Consider the following 20,424-nt stretch of genomic DNA (forward strand, 5'->3'; position numbering starts at 1 on the left):
GCTACTATGTCTTCCACTGTCTCTCAGCTCTTTAATTCGTATACAATTCTCTATAGCTGTGATTATTTAAACTAAATATTTGGTGAAAAGGCCCTTTTAAAAAATCTCACAGGTTTTTCCCTGACCACTTTATTCCTCTATTTCATAGTAATCCATACAGTAGTTTTTGTGTAATCTTGCTTTAAAACGAACAAACAAATGAAAAGGTATACATATTTATACAAGAATATAACATGGATGTGTTTGAATTAACAGAAAAAAAGGTTGATGACTGATTTCTTCACATCTGATGCGGCACTTTTAGCCCGGGGTTTAATAAGGTGCACAAAAAGCAAGTCAATTTCTAAAGAAAAAGTGTATCCACCGATAATCAGCAATGCATCCTGAAATAAAAACAAACAAGCACCTTCCACGTCCTTGTCCATCAAGGTACTTGTTTTGTACAAATGCAGTATTGCAGTGTTTCGGATACTGCAGTCCTCTCTGCCTCTGCCTGCTCTCTCCCACTCTTGGTGAGAAGTCGGCTCGGTGCTACAGGAAGGTGCTGAGCGTGTTATCCACGGTGGCCAGATGCAGGTACTCCGGCTCCTGGCTCTCACACTCCACCTCGGAACCTTGATCCTTTTGGTCGTCCTCGTCCCCCTGACTCCGATTCTTCCTGCGGACAGAACACCGGGCGCGGCGCTCCAGACACGTCAAGATCATTTGGGCGAGGTTCTGCTGGAGCTGCTGGAAGTTCTCTCTACAGGAACCGGGATAAAGAACCAGGTTTGAACAAGACGGTGTAATGTCAAGATAAATGTACAGAAGGACCGAAGTAGTACATGTTTCAGTATAGAATTGTAAGTTTATAAGTACATATTCAGGACAAGTGTATATAAAGATGCCAAAGGGTCTCCATTGCCCCTGGTGGCTGGCTGCATTATAGGTTATAAAACCTGCAATCTCCATGTAAGTGGATGGGACATGAACCAAAATAACAGTCAAACTTCATGTTAAAATTGTTAAAAGATGGTTTCAGACTTTTTCGGTAGTTCTTATCACACTGATGTTTGTTCAAGAGCTCATTGTTACGTTTGAAGAGGTTTATTTTCTGATTTAACTGGTTTAACTTCGATGCTATAAACAGATGACACTGACTTGACCCCTTCCCCCGAGTCCCTTTGCCTTATCGCCCTGGCAGATCCTTTATCGTGTTGGCATCTGATAATAGTGGTGGACTACGACCGAGGTGGCAGCTGATGTTGGATCCTAATTGCGGCAGTGGACAATGACTGTGGACTATAGAGGATCCTGATCTTGATGGTGGATCATGATCTTGCTGGCTGCTGACCATAGACTATGATTGACCTGATATATAGTACACTTGACATCTATTGCACTTCTGTCCGTCCTGGGAGAGGGATACCTCACGTGTGTCTCTCTCTCTGAGGTTTCTACATTCTTTTTACCTTGTGTCTGAGATATTTTGGCTTTATTTGTAAATAGTGTGAGAAAGTGGAGACGCATCGACCATCTTTGTACACATTCTATGGACAAATAAAACCCATGTTATCTAATATATGGGATATGGCACTAGTCATCACATTTTATCCTGTTTGTTTGGTCCATGAGAAACAGTCAGGTGTGTTTGCTTACGTTGTTGGGGGAGTTGGGAGGTCGTAGTCTTTTCCAGTTTCACCTGTTAACCAGTACGTTGTCTCTGTTCCCTTACCCTTAGAAAACACACACACAAACACACACAAGATAAGAAGGGAGCTGGACACTGCGTCCTGCAGCAGTTTTCAAGTTGATCAACATATGTTTGCTCTGTGCTCGACACACGGATGTTATGGGGTCGCTGCAATATTTTCAGATTCTAATTCTAGAGGAGCTGAAAGACTCAGATGGGAACTACAGCGAAACCACAGAGGATAGAACTTAACGCAGTAAAACAGACACACACACACACACACTTAGATTAGAGTCAAGATTCAATACTTAATTTTCATATCAACTAAGATTGGACTTTGACTTGGTGAACTCATCAAAACACAGGTCAAATCTGAGCCCCTTTACCAATAGACAAACAGATCCTTTAACAAATGTTGACACTAAAAAACAATTTCAAAAAAGTAAACCAAACGTTACAAAAAATAAATCCTTAATGAAATGTTTAGATAAGACACTAGCACATGTAGGAAGATAAAGTGACCCACAAGCTAATAAAGTGCATTATAAAACAATATGCTATCTGTTTTACTGCCATTCATTAAAACCTACTGAGTGTCCTGCAGTATTATATCTAGGGATCATTAGGAGGTCAGCTTTGGGATAAATGCTATTCTTCAATCTGTTTCCTCTCAGCTTTACACTTTTCAGTCTCTTATCAGAATGGAGAAAAATTAAAAGGTTAAAGTTATCTGGGGTGGGAGGGGTCTTTAAAACATCATCAGGCCTTTTTGTAGGTGGGGGACCTTGTTAATTCCTCTAGTGGCGATTTTGTCTCTCCTCCTCTGCAGACACATAACTATACACACATTGTTGGCATCAGTTTGTGGCAGTGACACCACTGGAACCTGCTTTTAAAACCCTTTTGTGAACCTTTACCTTCAGATATGTTTCTCCTCTCATCTCATACTCAAACCTGCAGTTGGTCCTCTGCAGGATATTTATAGTCGATTGACTGAAGTGGATCCGCAGAGCTGCAGGATATGACGAGATAAAACGTCAGACATCAGTTTTTTTTTTGACCCCAGGCTTAGCTGTGGTCAATATATTTAATTAGCTTGACTGATAGCCTCTGTTATTGCACTGGAGCAACAGAGCCAGAGGAGAGCGGTCGGCTGCATGAATGTCGGTGTACGTCAGTTATCGTGTTTGTTTCCCTACTCACGATGTCCTGTTGACTCCAAACGTGACGCTGTGTTGACTGTGTCTCCAAATAAACAATATCTGGGCATCTTCATCCCCACGACCCCTGCAGCACAGGGACCTGGACACACACACACACACACACACACACAGCCATTGACTTATATTGATTTCCTGGAGACTTTCTCAAACATTGACAATACTTAAAACCAACCTAACCTTAACCCAAACTTTTACCTTACCTAATCTTACTTAACCTGTGCCTTCATCTTAAAATGTAATGATTTACATTGGGGACAGGAAGACAAGTCCCCAATGTTGTGAGCGTGTTAACAGATTAAGGTCCTTACAACATGATTAATACCTGGACCACACACACTGTCGTATCTCCAGGACTTGAGAGGACATTACATTGATACATATAAATCATTAAAGTTTAATGATTTATATTATGTGAAGTTGCTTTTTATCCCAAGTCTCCATAATGTGACTATGTAAACGGATATAGGTCCCAACAACACATCTTTGGGGGACATCACATTGACATGCATTGATATCCCCAGAGACTAACTATAACCTTAACCATAGATACTACTTGCCTGCCCCTAACGTTAACCTAACCCTACCACAAAATGTGTTCATGTGGGATTTGATTTTTGTCCCATTTACATGATTACAAAATTAGTCATTATATCAAATGGAGTTGAATAAATTGAAAAGATTGCGTCATCTTGGCCTCTGAGCGTTCACTTCCACTTTGTTCCACTTTTGTTGGAAGATGAAGAAACATTCTGAACCTGAATGGATGCCGATGCGTATCCACACAGGGATGCCGGGCAGGTGTCGTAGCTGGAAGGTTCCCATGAACGCCAGGATGTCCAGCGCCATGCAGCAGATATCCACCGCGTGCCTGTTGCCGTTCCTCTTGGGCAGCCCCGAGGCCACCATGTAGGCGTCACCAATCGTCTCCACCTGAGGACAGATGGACGACATGCTGATGCCTGCAGATCTGTACTGTCTCTTCTGTACAGATCTATCAATGGCTTGTCACTGTTGTCAGTACCTTGTAAACATCGTGGTGGTCGACAATGCTGTCAAAGCCCTTGTAGATGTCGTTGAGCATGTCCACTACTTCCATGGGCGTGCTGTACTGGCACAGGGTGGTGAAACCCACTATGTCACTGAAATATATGGTCACCTCATCGTACAGCTCGGGCTCCACCACACCAGTCTCCTTCAGGCTCTTCACCACCGGGCTGTGAGAGGAGGAGGGAACAGGATGATCCACTGGTTCCTGATCTTTTATTTGTGTAGTACTTTTCATGCAAACAATGTAACACAAAGTGCTTTATACAATGAAAGCAATAACAACATGATCTCCACTCATGCATCCATAATAATACTGGGAAATGAGGAAATGTAGCTATATAGGTTTCATAAAATTTGAAATTAAAAAATTAAAGATATGTATAAAATCGAGAGTGCAAAAGATACGTAAAAATAAGTTATCATAAAGATAGAATAACACAATACTTAAGGTGACGTGAAAAGGATGGAGATTAAATAAAGATGAGAAAAAAAAATGCTAAAATAGAAGTCAGTAAAACCATAGATTAAAAAGAAGTAAAGTGAGCCAGTATTGAAGTGAAATCAATGACAAGAATGTGGTCAGTAAATAATTGGATAAATAAATAAATTAGAATTAAAAGATACATCTCTATTGCAGTCTAAAATCTATAAATAAATAGACAAACAAATAAAAAATAAAGTTTAATTCAACCCTGAATAGAAAGATTAAAAAAAAAATGTGTTCGGGTCAGGTCTGAAAGCCGCGGCGTGTATGACGGCCCTGAGAGCTCATTGCTTTACTATTTAAGAAAACACATGCAAATAGAGAACAGGTTGCAAGTATATGGCTGCGTGGTGAGTATTTGGTTGTATGGTCAGTATTTGGATATGTTTTGAGTTTATGCAGCAGGTTTTCCATTTCCGTGCACGTGTTGTCCAATTGAAGTTTTTCCATTTGCATGTATCATGTGAGGTTGTTGTGCATTGAGCCCTCGGGGCCACCGTAGGCGTGATCCTGTACGTGTAAACAGACCCAGGAAGCAGCATGAAGTTGAGGCAGTCGGCCCTGTCCCTCTCAGCCTTGTAGAGAACCGTCCTCTCCTCCACCAGGTGCTCCAGGTTTCTGGAGTACATCTGCAGCCGTCTGATCATGTTGTCCATGTAGCTCTCGTTGTCCTGGTCGTGGACTTTACTGGAGGACAGGGACACAATCAACAGGCAAGATGGAGGAGGACATGGGAAGGAGCATTATTTGTTCCCAAAAACTTATTACAAATGTGTAGTCAGTCTCTCAGAGATTCTATGTTCTTCACACAAACAGAAATTACCTGATGATTTTCCCCAGAAAGTTTTCTACCCTCTTAAAGTCTGGCCTTTTTTCAGAATCCTCATCCCAACAGCTTTTTATTAACATATAAACCTGTAGGAGACAGGACACAAAGCTTTAAAGTCATATCAGAGGATACACAAAAACACAACTGAAGATCAAACGGCAACACAGATATTAAAATCTCACCTCTGCTTCTTTCTCTGTGGCTGTCTCAAACTTTAGATCTGGTCTGAAGTAGGACATTATGACCCTGGACAGCTTTTCTGTTTGGAATCACAAGGACATTATTTCCACGCTGAATCACTGAAGGAACTAGAATGTCACTCAGCAGAGTGACAAGGATTAAACCGTCCCCTTAAATGATACCTTCACAAAATCAATCCCCTAAAAAATAACTGCTTCTATTCATCAAGATCCATAATTTACTTACAGAGAGCCCTACAAATGTTGATTCTCTAAAAAATGTCATTGAAATCTGTGAAGTAGTTTTTGTATAAACTTGTTAACCAACAAAATGCAGAGGAGGTAACTAAAGAGTGTGTATGTGTCAATGTAAACTTCTGGTGGTGCTGCTTATGGGACATAGTGCATGAAAAAATTAGCAGTGAGTCATAAGAAGTCATCAAATCCTTATGACAAAGGATTGCAGATTGCTTGATATTATCCAGTTTAACTATAAACCTTATTATTCATGACTATAATGAAAAAGAAAACAAAAATACAACCAAATATAGAGCGCTTGTATCTACGTCTATCGGCATCTAGCAGCCAATTTTTCAGTTGGGCTCTAGATGTCAACTCTTTTAGACTGATTCAGAAGATGAATCATATGAATCATACACTGTGTGTGTGGCATCCTCACTGTAAGGCATCATTTATTTTGTCTGTTTTTTGGTTATATGAAGACTAACGTATGAGATATCCAGACACACAAATGTTTAAATCTGTAATAAAAAAATGTAGAGATCCTCTCTGTTCTCAAAAGCAGTCACACTTACTATACACACCCTTCCCTGTCATGATTTTGGTCATTCTTTTTAATTTTTGGGGTCAGTGTGTTGCACCTTCTCGGTCGGAGCAGCACTCGGTGTAGAAGGTGCTCTTTCTCAGAACAATCTCCTGAGAGATGATGGCGTAGCTGTAGACGTCTCCTTTCTGAGAGGTGCCGTGCTTCCTCAGATGCTCCGGAGCCGTCCACAAGTCTGAGAAGACCAAGAGAAAGGAGACGTTAAGAATGTAAGATAGGGAAGGAATAGGTAATAACCCAAAGGCTGCTGTTTTACCTTCGCCAGGGCTGAGAAAGCTGTTGCAGCCAAAGTCTGTGATCTTCACCACCATGCGGTTGTCCACCACACAGTTGGTGGACTTGAGGCGCCCGTGCACCTGGATGTCACTGGCATGGAGGTAGGACATGCCCTGCACAGAGCATTCACACATCACAGTTATCTGACAGACACATGCTCAAGTGGAGGAGATCAGGAGAAATGAAGGAGGCAATGAGTCATCTCTGAACTTTAGTGACCTCTACTGGCAGTTAGGAAGAACTGCAACAACAATTCCCATCGCTGAACTTCAGTTTGGTTGAAACTTCACCAACAAGTACTGTGTTAGGGGACGTTTTTTAAATACCATTTATAAATTTACTAAATGACAAAATAGAGACATGAGATTTACATTTTGTTTAGCATTACTTCAGCTGCCTAGGGATTTTTATTTTGAAGAGCTGAAGTATAGCTCCAGTTTTCTTAACACATGTGAAAATGTGCATCAAAGGAAAGTTTGAGCTTCGGCACTCTGGGAAATCCTGAGAAGAGTTTGCTGATAAGACAGAGATTAAAAAAGAAAGATGTGTATTAAAGTGCCCAAAGTGTTGAACTATAACTCAAAGAAACAAACTACTCCCATTCAGGCGACTGCTTATATACAATAACTCATTGATTACACACTTTAAAACATTGATGGTGTGCTACGTGGTTTTCGCCAAAAAATTCAGTTGACTAAAACTGCAAAGTAATCAAAGTAGTGTAGTCTAGAGACAGTTGTCTCCAGGGCAAACTGTAAGTTGCGTGTGCTTCAGTCACATGTTAGAAGCGTGTTTGTGTTGAGCTGAACATATGGTGCCTGCTCTTCAGTCATTCATAAACGTACATACTGTATTGTGTGCCAACCCCCACCCCATTTACAATCTGATTCTTGAGTTGCATGATGTGAGTTTCTGTCTCACCTTGGCAATATCGTACATGACGGTGACCTTGAACTCCCAGTCCATGAAGGTCGCCTCCGGGTATGAAATCTTGTCATTCAGCACATACTGTAAGAAGACAGGAGCAGAGGGTGTTTGTGCATGTGTGCGCGTCTTTTGTGCGTCTGTACTGAGATTTTAGAAATAGAAGGCCATTACCATTGTCTCCATGAGTTTAATAGATGTCGATATATTATATTACCTGTATTGTAGTCGGGTTTAGTTTTCATGTAATTCCATTACTGGTTTACACCACCCCCCCCCCAACACACATTTACGTTTTATGTATTTACCTTTTGTGAAATAAACTCGACTAAAGTAATTAAACTGGTAATCTGTTGAACAGTTTTTGTGTTATCTTGCTCACAACAGCAGCAAACAAATGGACATGGGTGGACACATAGCCTCCATTGGCTGAGGTTATGATGTAGTCTCTTGTTGACATAATGTTATTTGATCTTTTTATGGTTCTGATATTTTTGTGTTGTCAGTGAAAACACTGATCAGATACGTAATTGCTCATCATTCCCATCATATCTATGTCATCATATCCGTGAGAGTGACTAGACGCCAAACCCAGATGGTTCTGCTGTTGCATTAAACGTTTGATTGTGAGTTGTCTGACTGAACTGGACTGATAGTGTGCGTGTCATACGTACCCTGAGCGAGCCCCTCTCTCCATACTCAAACACCCCGAATGCGCCCTGATCAAACTTCACCGTCCCATAAAACTTGGTGAGGTTGTAATAGTCGATTTGCAGGAGCTGCAGAGTAAAAGACAAAAAGGACATGGAACATTTGCAAAATTTGAAAAATATAAACAAAGAAGACAAGTGTGTGTGTGTGTGTGTGTGTGTGTGTGTGTGTGTGTGTTTGTGTCTCTTACCGCGTTAAGCTCTATCCTCTGCGTCTCGCTGAAATTCCCATCTGAGTGTTTCAGCTCCTTCAGAATTACAGTCTGAAAATATTGCAGCATCAACATTACATCCGTGTGTTGAGCACAGGGCAAACATATTTTGATTAAGTTGAAAAGTCTTTCAGGAAGCAGTGTCCAGCTACCTTCTTGTCGTAGTATGCGAGGCGGATCTTGAAATTTTTGTTCTTCCCCTCATCTTCAATCTGACCGAGGAGGATGAGGCATATTTGAACACAGTCAGTTCATTTAGTGTGTTCATGGTAGAGAATAAGGTAACTCCTGACTAAGAGGAGGTTTAGACGTCCTTTACCTTCAGAGAGACGACATTGCGTTTGCTATTCTCCAGCTGCGAGATGAGATCGGAAGCCATGTGTGACCAACGCTTCCTGTGCAGACGGTCGGTCCTGTTCTGTCTACACATGGAGACAAATTCCACCAGAACACATGGAGATTTTCAGGAGAACAGGAAAACAACCACATCATAAAGTTCAACCTCTTCTGGGATTCTAGCTTACGATTCAGTTTGTAATTCTGGAACCCAGACGTGTTTATGGTAATAAAAAGCATCACATGTGATACTGATTTGAAAAAACTGTGTAGTTATTGATTTCTTGATTCTTGGCTATTTATTTATGTATTTAGAACAACTTAAATCAGCCATGTTTAAAGATAGACCAACCACAAACTGTACGTAAAGATGGACGACATGAAGGCCCCCCAAAGGTGAAGCCAAAGCATCTTGATTGCCCCCTGGAGGCAGGCTGCAGTACAGGTCATTAACTTTAAATTAAACAATAAACAATAAATAAATCTCAAAGATGGTTTTATGTCCTTTTGGGTAGTTCTTATCACACTGGTGTTTGATTGACAGCTGAGACTGACTCGTGATTGGTCACGCATATGCAATGGCGGGACCTCGTTACCTCATTTCCATTTTCTATACTTGCACAAATACACCAGAGCAAATTCCTTGCATGTGTAAACCTGCATGGTAATAATATCCGATTCTGATATAACAGGGTTTGTATGCAGGATATTTCATTCATGGATAGTGGGAGGAAGTGAAGACGCTTTGTCTTTGTATACAGTCTGTGGATGGTCTACTTTTGAGCATTTAACGACTACATTTTCTCAGGAATCTTAGACAGCAGATCGTCAATGATAAGACTCCACAAGGATTATTACTCACCTGTAGAAAATGAAGGCGATGGTGGCCACAACAACCACTGTGACAGCCAACACTATGACAACGATGTTATGATTGCCGATATCTGAAGGTGTGAAGATAAAACACAAACACTGTTCACTGTTACATCTCACAGTTGATGCATCAAGCAGATAAGGATCTAACCACGTTGTATAAGAACAGGAAACAGATAAACACAGGTGGAATTGCCATAATGTTCAGGTTTATGTGTGGAATGATATGAAGTCATCAGCAGGAGTCATCTTCCTTGAGGCACAAATTTTAACTTTGCGTTCTTTATTCAGTCACACATTGGAGTGTATTTGTTACAATTATTGGCTCTTTCACTTCTATGGCTCGTGGCATCCAATCATATCTCTCTCTGATTCGCCCCTACCATTGACCGTACACAAAGACAGTCATAAATCCTGTATCCTCCTTGTTAGTAGATGGGAGTTGGACCAAAGGAAGAAGTCGAAGTAATTTTTCTCAAAGATGCTTTCTGTCATTTTAGGCAGTTCTTGTCATACTGATGTTGGTCCAAGTACAAATTTTCTGGTAAATTCAGTATTAATTAGTTATTTTTTGCTTTAAAAACAGGGAGAAAAACAGGGAGACACATCATGATTGACAGACGAGACTGAGTCGCAATTGGTCGAGCGCATGTATTGGCGGGACCTTAATACCATGGCTTCATCCCTTGATCACTACTGCACAGACTCTGGCTCCAAATCTGTAAGATGGCAGCGTTCATTTCCAGGCTATTTGGCTTAATTTCTGGATAGTGGGAGGAAGTGAAGTAGCGACCTTCGCCAATGTGTGTTTTTTGTGTGAAAAACACTGAATGTAAGCATGATGTATTTTTTGTGTTACAAGAAAAGTCCATAGGTGGCCTTCAATTATCATGAGTACTCCCACACAAATGGTCAAAACTGACCTGATTGTAGCAAATGCAAACTGAAAGCCTCAGTTAGCCTCACCCAGGGGTGTGTGTGTGTGTGTGTGTGTGTGTGTGTGTGTGTGTGTGTGTGTGTGTGTGTACCCATACCGCTATCTGGTATGAAATCAGGAAGTCTGTTTCCCCAGATGAAGGAAGGGTGTGTCTCAACCACTGTGGTTTGGTTGTCTTCAGTGTCGAACGTGAATAAAACGCAGTACTGAGGATCACATGAGGAGCAAATAACAAATATTTTCAGCAAGGGATGACACTCAGAGGAGAATGAGTGTTTCTTCTACATCACTGCTAAATGGCTAAATAATTAGCAGAAACTACCTTGCTGTCAGTGTTGGTGTAAATGATTGAGAGATTCACGTCTCTGTCTCCATGCCTGTCCAGCTTGTAGATTCCAGCAGATCCTGAGCAGACACGGACACATGGCAGCAGAAATCATAACTTCATTCATAGAGCACCTTTCAAGTGTGTTTTGCCGTTAAAAACAAGGAATACAAGACAACATAATAAGCCCAAAAAACAAGATGAATAATTAAACTACAGCCTCTTCCTGATTGAGCCTCATACTCAGTTACACAGCAGCTACATACAGCTGCAGCCTGCAGGCTACAGTGTAACATGTCATGTCAGTGATAGACACAGAAGTGACAGCAGTCGACAGCCTCCATCTGTGAGACCTCACAGTCGTCCTCATCCCCTCTCAGGGGCCACTGACGTCATCTCGTTGGAGTTTTCATAGAAATTTGGGGGCTCGAGCAAATCTGTGAGCAGTTTCAATTCAACAACTACAACTTTTACAGTGTTTGAGTGTTTTACAAAGGATATGTTCATATCTACATTTATGCAAACAAAACAATTAAACTGTACCAAGGGTATTCAGCCAAACCGATGTGGGGCTGTTGCTCGATACAATAGTTCTTTGATATAAATGCTAACAGTGACATGTTTTTGATCCTCATTCGAGAAGTTTGAAACGTGCTAACCAGTAGACACCAGTAAAGATGAAGGGCATGACAGCTGCACAAATGGAGGAGAAATCATCTGGATGGCCCCCTACTGGCTGTCTGCAGTACAGGTCATAAATCCAGCTTCATCCATGTTATTGGTTGGGACATGGACCAAACTTAAGTCAAAATACACGTTAGCTGATTAAATTTAAACAAAGATGGTGTCGGTCATTATAAATTTGGTTTATTTAGTTATTTGTCGACAAATGCGCAATATGGCCGCACCCGTAACTGGGATATTTAGGCTTCATTTTTGTATTTCAGATTAATTTTTAATGCGGATACACATCATCCTAATTTATATGGTCTATAGTTTTGACCAAAATCTTTTATTTGGTCTCTAAAAGATACAAACTGTTGTTCTGACAGCTGTTTTAAAGTTTAATTACATTAGATGTTAAGATTCATGTAACAGCCTCATTTCCTCCTGCTCTGTCTTCCTCCCTACCGTTAAAGGTGGTGTTCCTGAAGAAATTCGCATTGACATACTCCATCTGCTGAATCTCAGACGAAGGTTTTTCAGAAATCATCCTCATCACCTGGCCAACCCACAGCACAGAATCATGATAAGCAGCCATGTAGTCGTTCATCTGCAGAGAGGGAGAGGGTAATAGATCAATGCTTGGATCTGCTTTCTGGATCTGGTCCTGATATGACACTGAAGATTATTCAGAGTGACAGGACCACTGATGTTGTGCCATGACAACCAGGCACCAGGAAGTCCCTGCATCCAGCTGAGAAATAGTTACTAACACTATTTCCTGTGTCCTCACCGTGTCGTTGTCTCTGAGGTCTGAGTTGATGGTGTACTGTCTGGTGTCCGGCATCGTCAGCACCAGCACGTTCTTCATGGAAGGCAGTGATGTTGTGTTGGTGTAGTATTTATCACTGTGAGCATGCAGGAAAAATGTTTTTAAAGAGCCATTGTGTAGGAGATTTTTAAGATCTATTAGCAGAAATAAATAAACTCCATGCTGGATGAAAAAGACTTGAAAGAAACTAGCGAGTGAGACCACAACCACCTATCAAGAAAATGTTTAAAACAAGTAAGGGGTCATTTTCCTCCAACTTTAAAACTAATTTAATATTTTTTTCCAACCAATGCAGTGGCCATTTGGCGGCAATCATAATGAAGGTTTACATGTAATATGTAACCTTGGCCACTAGATGTCTACTTGTGGAACGCCTTGTTCAAGCACATGATGATGTAGACATAGAGAAGGATTTGGCAATATGGAGAACCATTTGTGAAGCTATATATTACAATAAGTGCAAACACACACAAAAAGTACCGCAGACAACAAGAAATATGAAGACAACTGGAAATTAGCAGAGATGAAATGAATCAGCACTGACTTGTAAAGATCAATAAGGATGAAGAGATTATCACTGCTGTCTGCCTCCGGAGTGCCACGTTTCACCTCCAGCACGTCCTTTGGTGATCCACACATGATGAACACTGCAAACACAAAATGTAACAGACAAACTGCATTTACACCACTAGTGACAATGGAGGGAGTCAATCCCTCTGTTTGACTCTTTTGTCCTGAATGTCCATTTCAACCTTGATAGTTAATAGCAAATCCAAATCACCCTCTTTTATGGCTGCATCTGTGGTTGAGGAACGAGTTGTTCTTTGTCTATGTATAGTCGTAACCTGAATGTTAAAAGCCTAACTTAGTTAACTTAGAAATGTTTACTGTAAATAACACAAAACTATACTCTATGTATTGTGATCATGTGGTGAATTAGGGATAAAATATCCAATCTTATGATTATCAAACATTAAAGGTCTTTCAGGCAGAAGGGGATCTGGAGTTCTGACCACACTGACCACACAGGACCACATTAACCTAACACGTTAAAAACTAAATAAACGTAATTTTTTTGGTGTGTGATATGTGTGTTTCAGAAAATGTTACCACAAGTTCCAAATTCAGCACGAAGAACAAAGTTCTCAATCTGTGCTGTTTTGAAACAGTTTGTAAAGTATACCTAAGTTTTACTTAGTTACACATTTTTTCGCTAATTTATTTAATTTATACCAAATGCACCCATGAATCTACAGTGCCCTCACAGTCACTTGGGATTAGGACCAACACAAACAAATGTATTGGTTGTAGCAGCTGTATTGTGTACAAACGTCAGATGTATATAAAGATGGACGACACTTCTCCACTTCCTCCCACTATCCAGAAATGAAGCCAAAATATCCTGGATACAAACGCTGCCATGTTGCACATTTGGAGCCAGAGTCAGTGCAGTTGTGATCATTTGTATCATTTTTATAGCATCAAATAACTAATTGAAACTAAACCTACCAATGGAATTAGTACTTAAACATATAACTAAAATGACAGAAACCATATTTATGAAAAATGTATTTGGAGGAAATAGAGACGCTTTGGCTTCACTTAGAGGGAACTGTCATGTCGTCCATCTTTATAAAGAGTCTATGGTGCAGACACAGTGTCTGAATATATTTCCTGGCTGCTTGTAAAACTTGATTTAATTCAACAAAGTACAATTTTGAAATAAATGTACTTATTCAGTCAAAAAACAATATACTTACAGTTGCTGGTCCTGTTTTTTGATGTCAAAACTTTTCTCAGTTCCTCTGGTTTGCGCAACATTTTCCTTGTAATATTCTGGGCAAACTTGCTTGAGTCTGCCTCCAGTGCATTTATATACCTGCAGGAGAAAATCACAGAATCCCTCATAAAACATAGATTTATACGGAAGCGTATTGCATTCACCTGAAAAAATAAAAAAAGCTCTGGGTAAAAAAAATAAAAAGTTCGAAAAACAGGATTTTTCCTGTTTTTTGAACTTTTTGTTTTCCTGTTTTTCCGAGATAAAATCCTGTTTTTCAAACTTTTTTTTTTCCTGTTTTTCCGAGATAAAAATCCTGTTTTTCGCTCAAATTTTTTTCCATGCTTTTATTTTGAAAGTGACGTATAGCGTCCATAGACGTAGCGTCAAATAAACCTGAAAACATCAGTCGAAAGTCTTGACCATCTTTCGGGGGATATGCTACATATAGGTAGAGGATTGTTTTTATTTTTGTCCCGTTAGTGGCTTTATTATAGAAGATTGATGTGTAGTTCCTGTCATAAGCAGGTTGGTGGTTGGGACTCTTGTTTTGAAAGGGGTTCTAACGGAAAAGGGTTCTATCGATAGAGAAAAGTGTGAAGGAAAATAAACGAGAGTGATGTCCCGATTCAATAACCATCTCTCGTGTCCTCTTTCGGCTGAGGCCTCCTGACTGTTTAAAGAACAAACCGCTCGGCTAAATTAGTCTGTTGCAGGTTCAGGCTGATGCAGCAGCAACCATACTCCATGCGTGTGAGAGCTTCAGGCAGGATTAAGGGAACGCCTTTTCCCGAGAAAACTTAACACAGAAAAACAGGATTTTTATCTCGGATAAACAGGGAAAAAAAAAGTTCGAAAAACAGGATTTTTATCTCGGAAAAACAGGGGAAAAAAAAAAAAAGTTCGACAAACAGGAAAAAAATGGTTTTTTCGAACTTTTTTTTTTTTTTAACCCGGAGCTTTTTTTTTTTTTTCAAGTGAATGCAATACGCTTCCGTAGATTTAAGCTGCTGGACTAAACAACAGTCCTTGTCCACACTCCAGGCCACATAATATTTTCAACATTATCAAGAGTTTCTGTCTGCTCAAACTACCAAGAAGAAAAGGGTTCAATACTGTCTCAAGTCAATCTGTTGAGTTATTATTTTAATGTTTCTGACAATTGTACCTACAACTGTATCACATTTCACATTTTGTTATGTGGGTTCTATTCTCTTGATCGTTCAATAAAGAGACTTTACATATATTCCCCCGATGTCTGCGTGGCAACTCACCAAAAGCAGTCCTCGGTGTTGCCGGCCATCTTGTAAACGTAGGCAGTTGTCCACTCAGGTTTGATCGTGTTATCCGCTTTCCAGAAGTGGATGAAGAAGTCTGAGATCTTGCGTGCCGGTGGCAGCAGACGCTGCAGGTTGAGTGTGTAGTCGCAGGAGTGGCCGAAGCTTCCTGCAGACATGATGGGTGTCCTGAGCCTCAGACCCTTTTCCGCACTGACAGACAGAGAGAGAGTACGGCAATGGAGTCTGTTTAAATAAACTTCTTAAGTCCACACCAAAATGTATTGTGTTAATTTCTGACTCTAACAGTGTCCTTCCACCAAGTTTCGTGGAAATCGTCTGTAAATTTGCTTCCAAACATACGAACACACTAACAAACAGACAGGATTCAAAGCACTAACCTCCTTGGCAGAGGCTACAACATAAGTTGCATGGTTGTATGTGCGCCATACCGTCATTTTCATCAATTTAGATTTATTTATACTACGGAGATGTACAAAGTAATTTACTTTTAGATTAACCAGTCTGGACATGACCATGTAAATAACTTACTCAACCATTTGGAAGGTAGCGATGGTGCAGGTGGGCCCAAGCACCGCACATCCCAAGTTGCCTGAGTTCTGCAGGAGAAAGGGGCTGAGTGAGTTTTTGTCGAGCTAAGGCTTGGAGCAGTGAAGCTTATTACTACTGTTACTATAGTAATTCCCAGGAACGTCAAACTGGGACGCAAGGGATGATGCTGCAATGTTCTGCCCCCTAGAGGAAATAGCTCCTAATCCTCACACTTTAATCACATAAGCAAGTATAAACATAACTGGAAGAAGAACATTTGATGAGCCTAAACTGGATTTAAAGGTTTAGCTGCTCACTCACATTCAGGTTTATTAGCTCTTCCACTCCCCCACATATGCTGCTCTGGCAGCCTCCATATCGATAATAGGTGGTGTTGAACCCGCCGTAGTTGGCCGTGAGATTAAACCCTACACCTTTATCAGAAGGAAAGAAGAAAAAGACAAACATGTGTATTGTATATGATATTGACTTGTGGGTTGTAGATGTCATCAGACCATTTGTTAAATCCCTTATCAGAGCAGCAATAATCCAGTCCTATCTTGATGATCATAACATGACACAGCAGGTCTGGTTCGGCTGGTTGGTCAAGCTTTGGTTCCTCTGCATGTTGAAGCAGTGTAATAAACAAAATACTCTATAGTTATCAGAAGAGTGTGGATGGTGGATAACTGTCCACTACAAAGTGGAAAAACACAAGAGCACACACATGTGGGAAGTCCCTTAAACGGTAAAAAGTTTCTCGTTCTCTGCCAACTTCACTAAACTTGTAATGCTAACATGAGATCAACAGTAGCTCCCTGGACATAAGGCATGAGACATTTTCTATCTCTGTGTTTGAAATGATGGTCCCTTGATTTCAGACAGATTGTAAGAAGATAGACGACATGAAGGCTCCCCAAAAGTAAAGCCAAATCCTCTCCATCGCCACCTGGTGGCTGGCTGCACAAAAGGTCACAGACCCTGCCTGATGTGCATGGGCTAAAGTAAAGAGTCAAATTCACATCATGTTCTCTGTCATTTAAGGTAGTTCTTGTCACACTGACGTATGCTCAAGTATTTATTTTTTGACATTTGGTTTTATTTAGTTATTAGATGCATAAAAATGGGGTGGGAGGAATTAGAAATGCCTCGTTAGTCCTGATTTACAGTCCATGTTCAAAACTAAGGGCTTTGAGATGTAAGCTAAATTTACCACTGTCCTCACTGTAAACTGTGTGTGTGTGTAAGAATAAAGGACTGAGTGGTTTAGTAAATGGTCAGTTGGCTGATAGTGATGACAGTAGGATATAGCAGCCGATAGCTGCAGGTTTGGATTAGTTATTGGGCAAAGGGGTTGCCCCTGAGGCCCCTGATGTTCAAGGGCCACTGAAGGTTAATTTTCATCGTGTGCATCGACCTCTCTCAAAATGTTCATGGTCCATTAGCCTATTTCCGAACAAACAATAGTGCCCATGACTAGTTTTGCCTCTGGGCTTGAAGCAGGTTAACCCAGCCATGTCTAAGTGATTCAAAGCTAAATATTTACTGAGTATTTTGTTATCATGCCACCCAAAGATCGAGGCTTGCACAAATCATTGAGTAAGCACCGTAATTGATTATGAGCGATTAAGATAAAGGATGTATTATACTTGATTCCTCTTGAGTAATAGTTTAATAACCCATACTGTATCTCACTGGGTCACTGAGGCAATGTTATAACATGTCCAGTGTACTTTGGCTGGCGTTAACAGGACAATTGAATTTACAGATACACAGTATTAGGCTCTACAGTTTTACATTTAGAAATCGTAATACAATTTGGAGTGTGATGCACTATAGCTCTGTGCACACATGCTAGACATTATCTCGCTATATTTTCATTAAACCCGCTCAAATCACTGGACGACACTTCAGGTGCCAAATGTTTTTTACTGAGTTCAGTAAATTCAGTTTTTCGCATCATTGCACCTGCCACATGGAGTAACATAGAGAACAATCAAAAACTCAACTCATCTTCATCTTATGGGCAATTTAAGTTTTTTTTATCTCATCTTGATTCATTTGTTTCACTTAATTAATTTGCTCTAAATTAAACCTTAAGTACTTTAATGCTTTTACTTTTGTTCTTGTTTTTGCTATTTAGTACATTTTACAGCTTCTTATTTGTGTCTTTTTATATTTCTCCATCCGGCTCCATCATCAATAAGGTTTTAACCTCAATGTAAAGACTGAATGAATTTGGTTACCTTGTGCAGTATTGATGGCTGAATCTGTCTCCACGGCTTTCTCTATTTCTCCTCGAACAAACTTCAGGCTCCACGGAGACTCCTGATCCTCCAGCAGGATCACGTTGATCGTGGTCCCATCCAGACACTGTGTGACGCCCCAACACGGAGATGCCAGAATCCCCAGGATGCACCAACACAACCACACACAACTAGCGCTCATTTTCACCTCTAAATATCTATATTCAAGAAGTTACTGATAATCCATGGTCCGGTAAAAAGACTCCTGACCTACAGTCCAGCAGGTCTATAATGCAATAAGCACTCCCAGGAAGACAGAGAAAGTTGTGGAGCAAGCTGCACAGATGAAGTCGTCTTCTCTACCACGACAACACTGACAGTTGTTCTTAACACAAACAATACAAAGACCCTCAAGTCCTTATCTCTCTGCTCGCCTGCCTTGCTTCTCGGAGTCACACTTCTTTTGTTCCCTTTTGAGGTCGCTCACCTGGCACATCGAGTTGTTAATATACAACCTTTAAAGACACAGAGGCGGGCCATATAACCATCTCACTATTGTTGCGCAAAGGTCTGCGTGAATTACAGTGTTGAAAACACACAATCACACAGAACAGATACACAGAAACAAATCTCAGCTGGTTGGTAACATACACATTTTAAAACGTATTTTTAAATTATAATCGATTTGTTTATCAGGACGGTTCAGAAAAACATATTGGATATTCGATGTCGACAGCACTGTCCCGGCTAGGCCTAGTTCACAGAGGGTGATGATTGCCAGATGAGCCTCAGTTCATTTTCATTTGTCAGTATTAGATTATGACCTGATTGGCAAGCTGAACACTATTCATGAAATATACAAAATAGGTTAAAAAACAATATTTATCCTCTGTCAAGGCTGATCACCACATATTGAATACAAGTATTGAGATCTGATACAAATCACGTACACAGAGTTTCTGCAAACTTGTTACAGTTTCAACTGCTCACAGACTTAAGAATTCTACTCTCGAAATTATTTGTTGAAAAATTCCCCAAACAAATGTCGTTGCAAGAAACTGAAAACACATCCTGAATCCGCCCTCAAGTTATAAAAATAAGATCTTTATCTATATAGAACTAGAATTAGGAAAGAAATCAGTGAATGCTATGCGATAAAGGTACAATTAAACCTTTGATTAAAACAGGAAGTTACTGAGTCAGCCTGCCATATATCCACAGGCCAGGTGTCACACAGCCCTGGACATCTTACTCCAAAAGCTCAGTCCAGCTTAGTCCTTAGTCGAGATTCTGGGACAGTAATTTGGTTAATCTTTGGCCCAGTCCCCACTGTCCCACCAATTTAAAAAAATGTAATATTCAATAGGTTTGGTGGTTTTTCTGTAATCCTGCTAACATACAACCAAACAGCAACAACATAAGCTCTTAACATCATGATGTAAAAAAAAAAATATAACACTGCATATTTAAAAATGAGGATTTGTATTTAAAAAACTAAAAGTGACAAATGCATACAACAGTATAGCACATTGAGTATGTTGCAGCACTGGACTCATGGATAATATTCATGTAAGTAGTGAAGTAAACAGTAGACAGTGCAAACAAGCAGGAAGCAAATATGCATTGTGGAATATTTAGAAAAATGAGAGGAGAAGCCAGGTGGTACAAACTGTCCTAATGTCTGCTTGTTCCTGTATCGTCTGTCAGACAGTAACAAGGAGGAGCATCTGCGCTCTGGTTGCCTGTTATTATTGATGATACCCTGTAATGAGGTTAAAGAGTAACTGGAATGAAGCAAAAAAAGTGTTAACGTTAAAATACTTTATTTTTACAGTAGGATAATATACTATTGCAAATACTGGGACATCAGAGTCCATACTCCCAAGGCAGCGTGCGTGTGTGATCACTGTATGTGTCAGACGGCAAACACAGACACACAGCTCGTAAATCTCTGCAAAGACTCGGTAGGAAATGGAAAGCAATGAAAGAGAAGGGAAGAGCAAAGGTTGGTCGGGTCATAAAAGTCTCGACCAATTACGTCCCTGTGTTGTGCCGACAACACACACACACGCCTCTTTTTGTACAGTTAACCACATCCACACCCCGCGGCACAGTCAATGAGGACTTTATTTAGCAGTAAATGAATCCACAAGCTAATTATTATCCACTGAGAGTTCCCTCACTCAATTAGTTCAGTCCTCAT

General features: G+C 40.4%; 1 protein-coding gene across 1 annotated transcript; it reads right to left on the reverse strand.

The window, feature by feature from the left end:
• Positions 1 to 531: 531 nt before the first annotated feature.
• gucy2cb (guanylate cyclase 2Cb) lies at positions 532 to 18,423 on the reverse strand. The gene is made up of 27 exons (XM_061094442.1): positions 18,222 to 18,423; positions 16,297 to 16,403; positions 15,976 to 16,043; positions 15,421 to 15,636; positions 14,127 to 14,245; positions 12,911 to 13,013; positions 12,328 to 12,442; positions 12,003 to 12,144; positions 10,869 to 10,951; positions 10,638 to 10,752; positions 9,599 to 9,680; positions 8,720 to 8,822; positions 8,553 to 8,612; positions 8,380 to 8,451; positions 8,153 to 8,257; positions 7,476 to 7,562; positions 6,535 to 6,667; positions 6,316 to 6,453; positions 5,438 to 5,514; positions 5,250 to 5,341; positions 4,955 to 5,113; positions 3,917 to 4,109; positions 3,651 to 3,825; positions 2,876 to 2,974; positions 2,590 to 2,684; positions 1,639 to 1,715; positions 532 to 742 (listed from the first exon to the last, which is right to left on the reverse strand). The coding sequence occupies exons 1-27, from the start codon at positions 18,421 to 18,423 to the stop codon at positions 532 to 534; spliced, it is 3,228 nt and encodes a 1,075-aa protein (XP_060950425.1).
• Positions 18,424 to 20,424: the final 2,001 nt, after the last annotated feature.

This window comes from Limanda limanda, chromosome 21 (assembly GCF_963576545.1).
Source record: "Limanda limanda chromosome 21, fLimLim1.1, whole genome shotgun sequence".
Taxonomy (NCBI): domain Eukaryota; kingdom Metazoa; phylum Chordata; class Actinopteri; order Pleuronectiformes; family Pleuronectidae; genus Limanda; species Limanda limanda.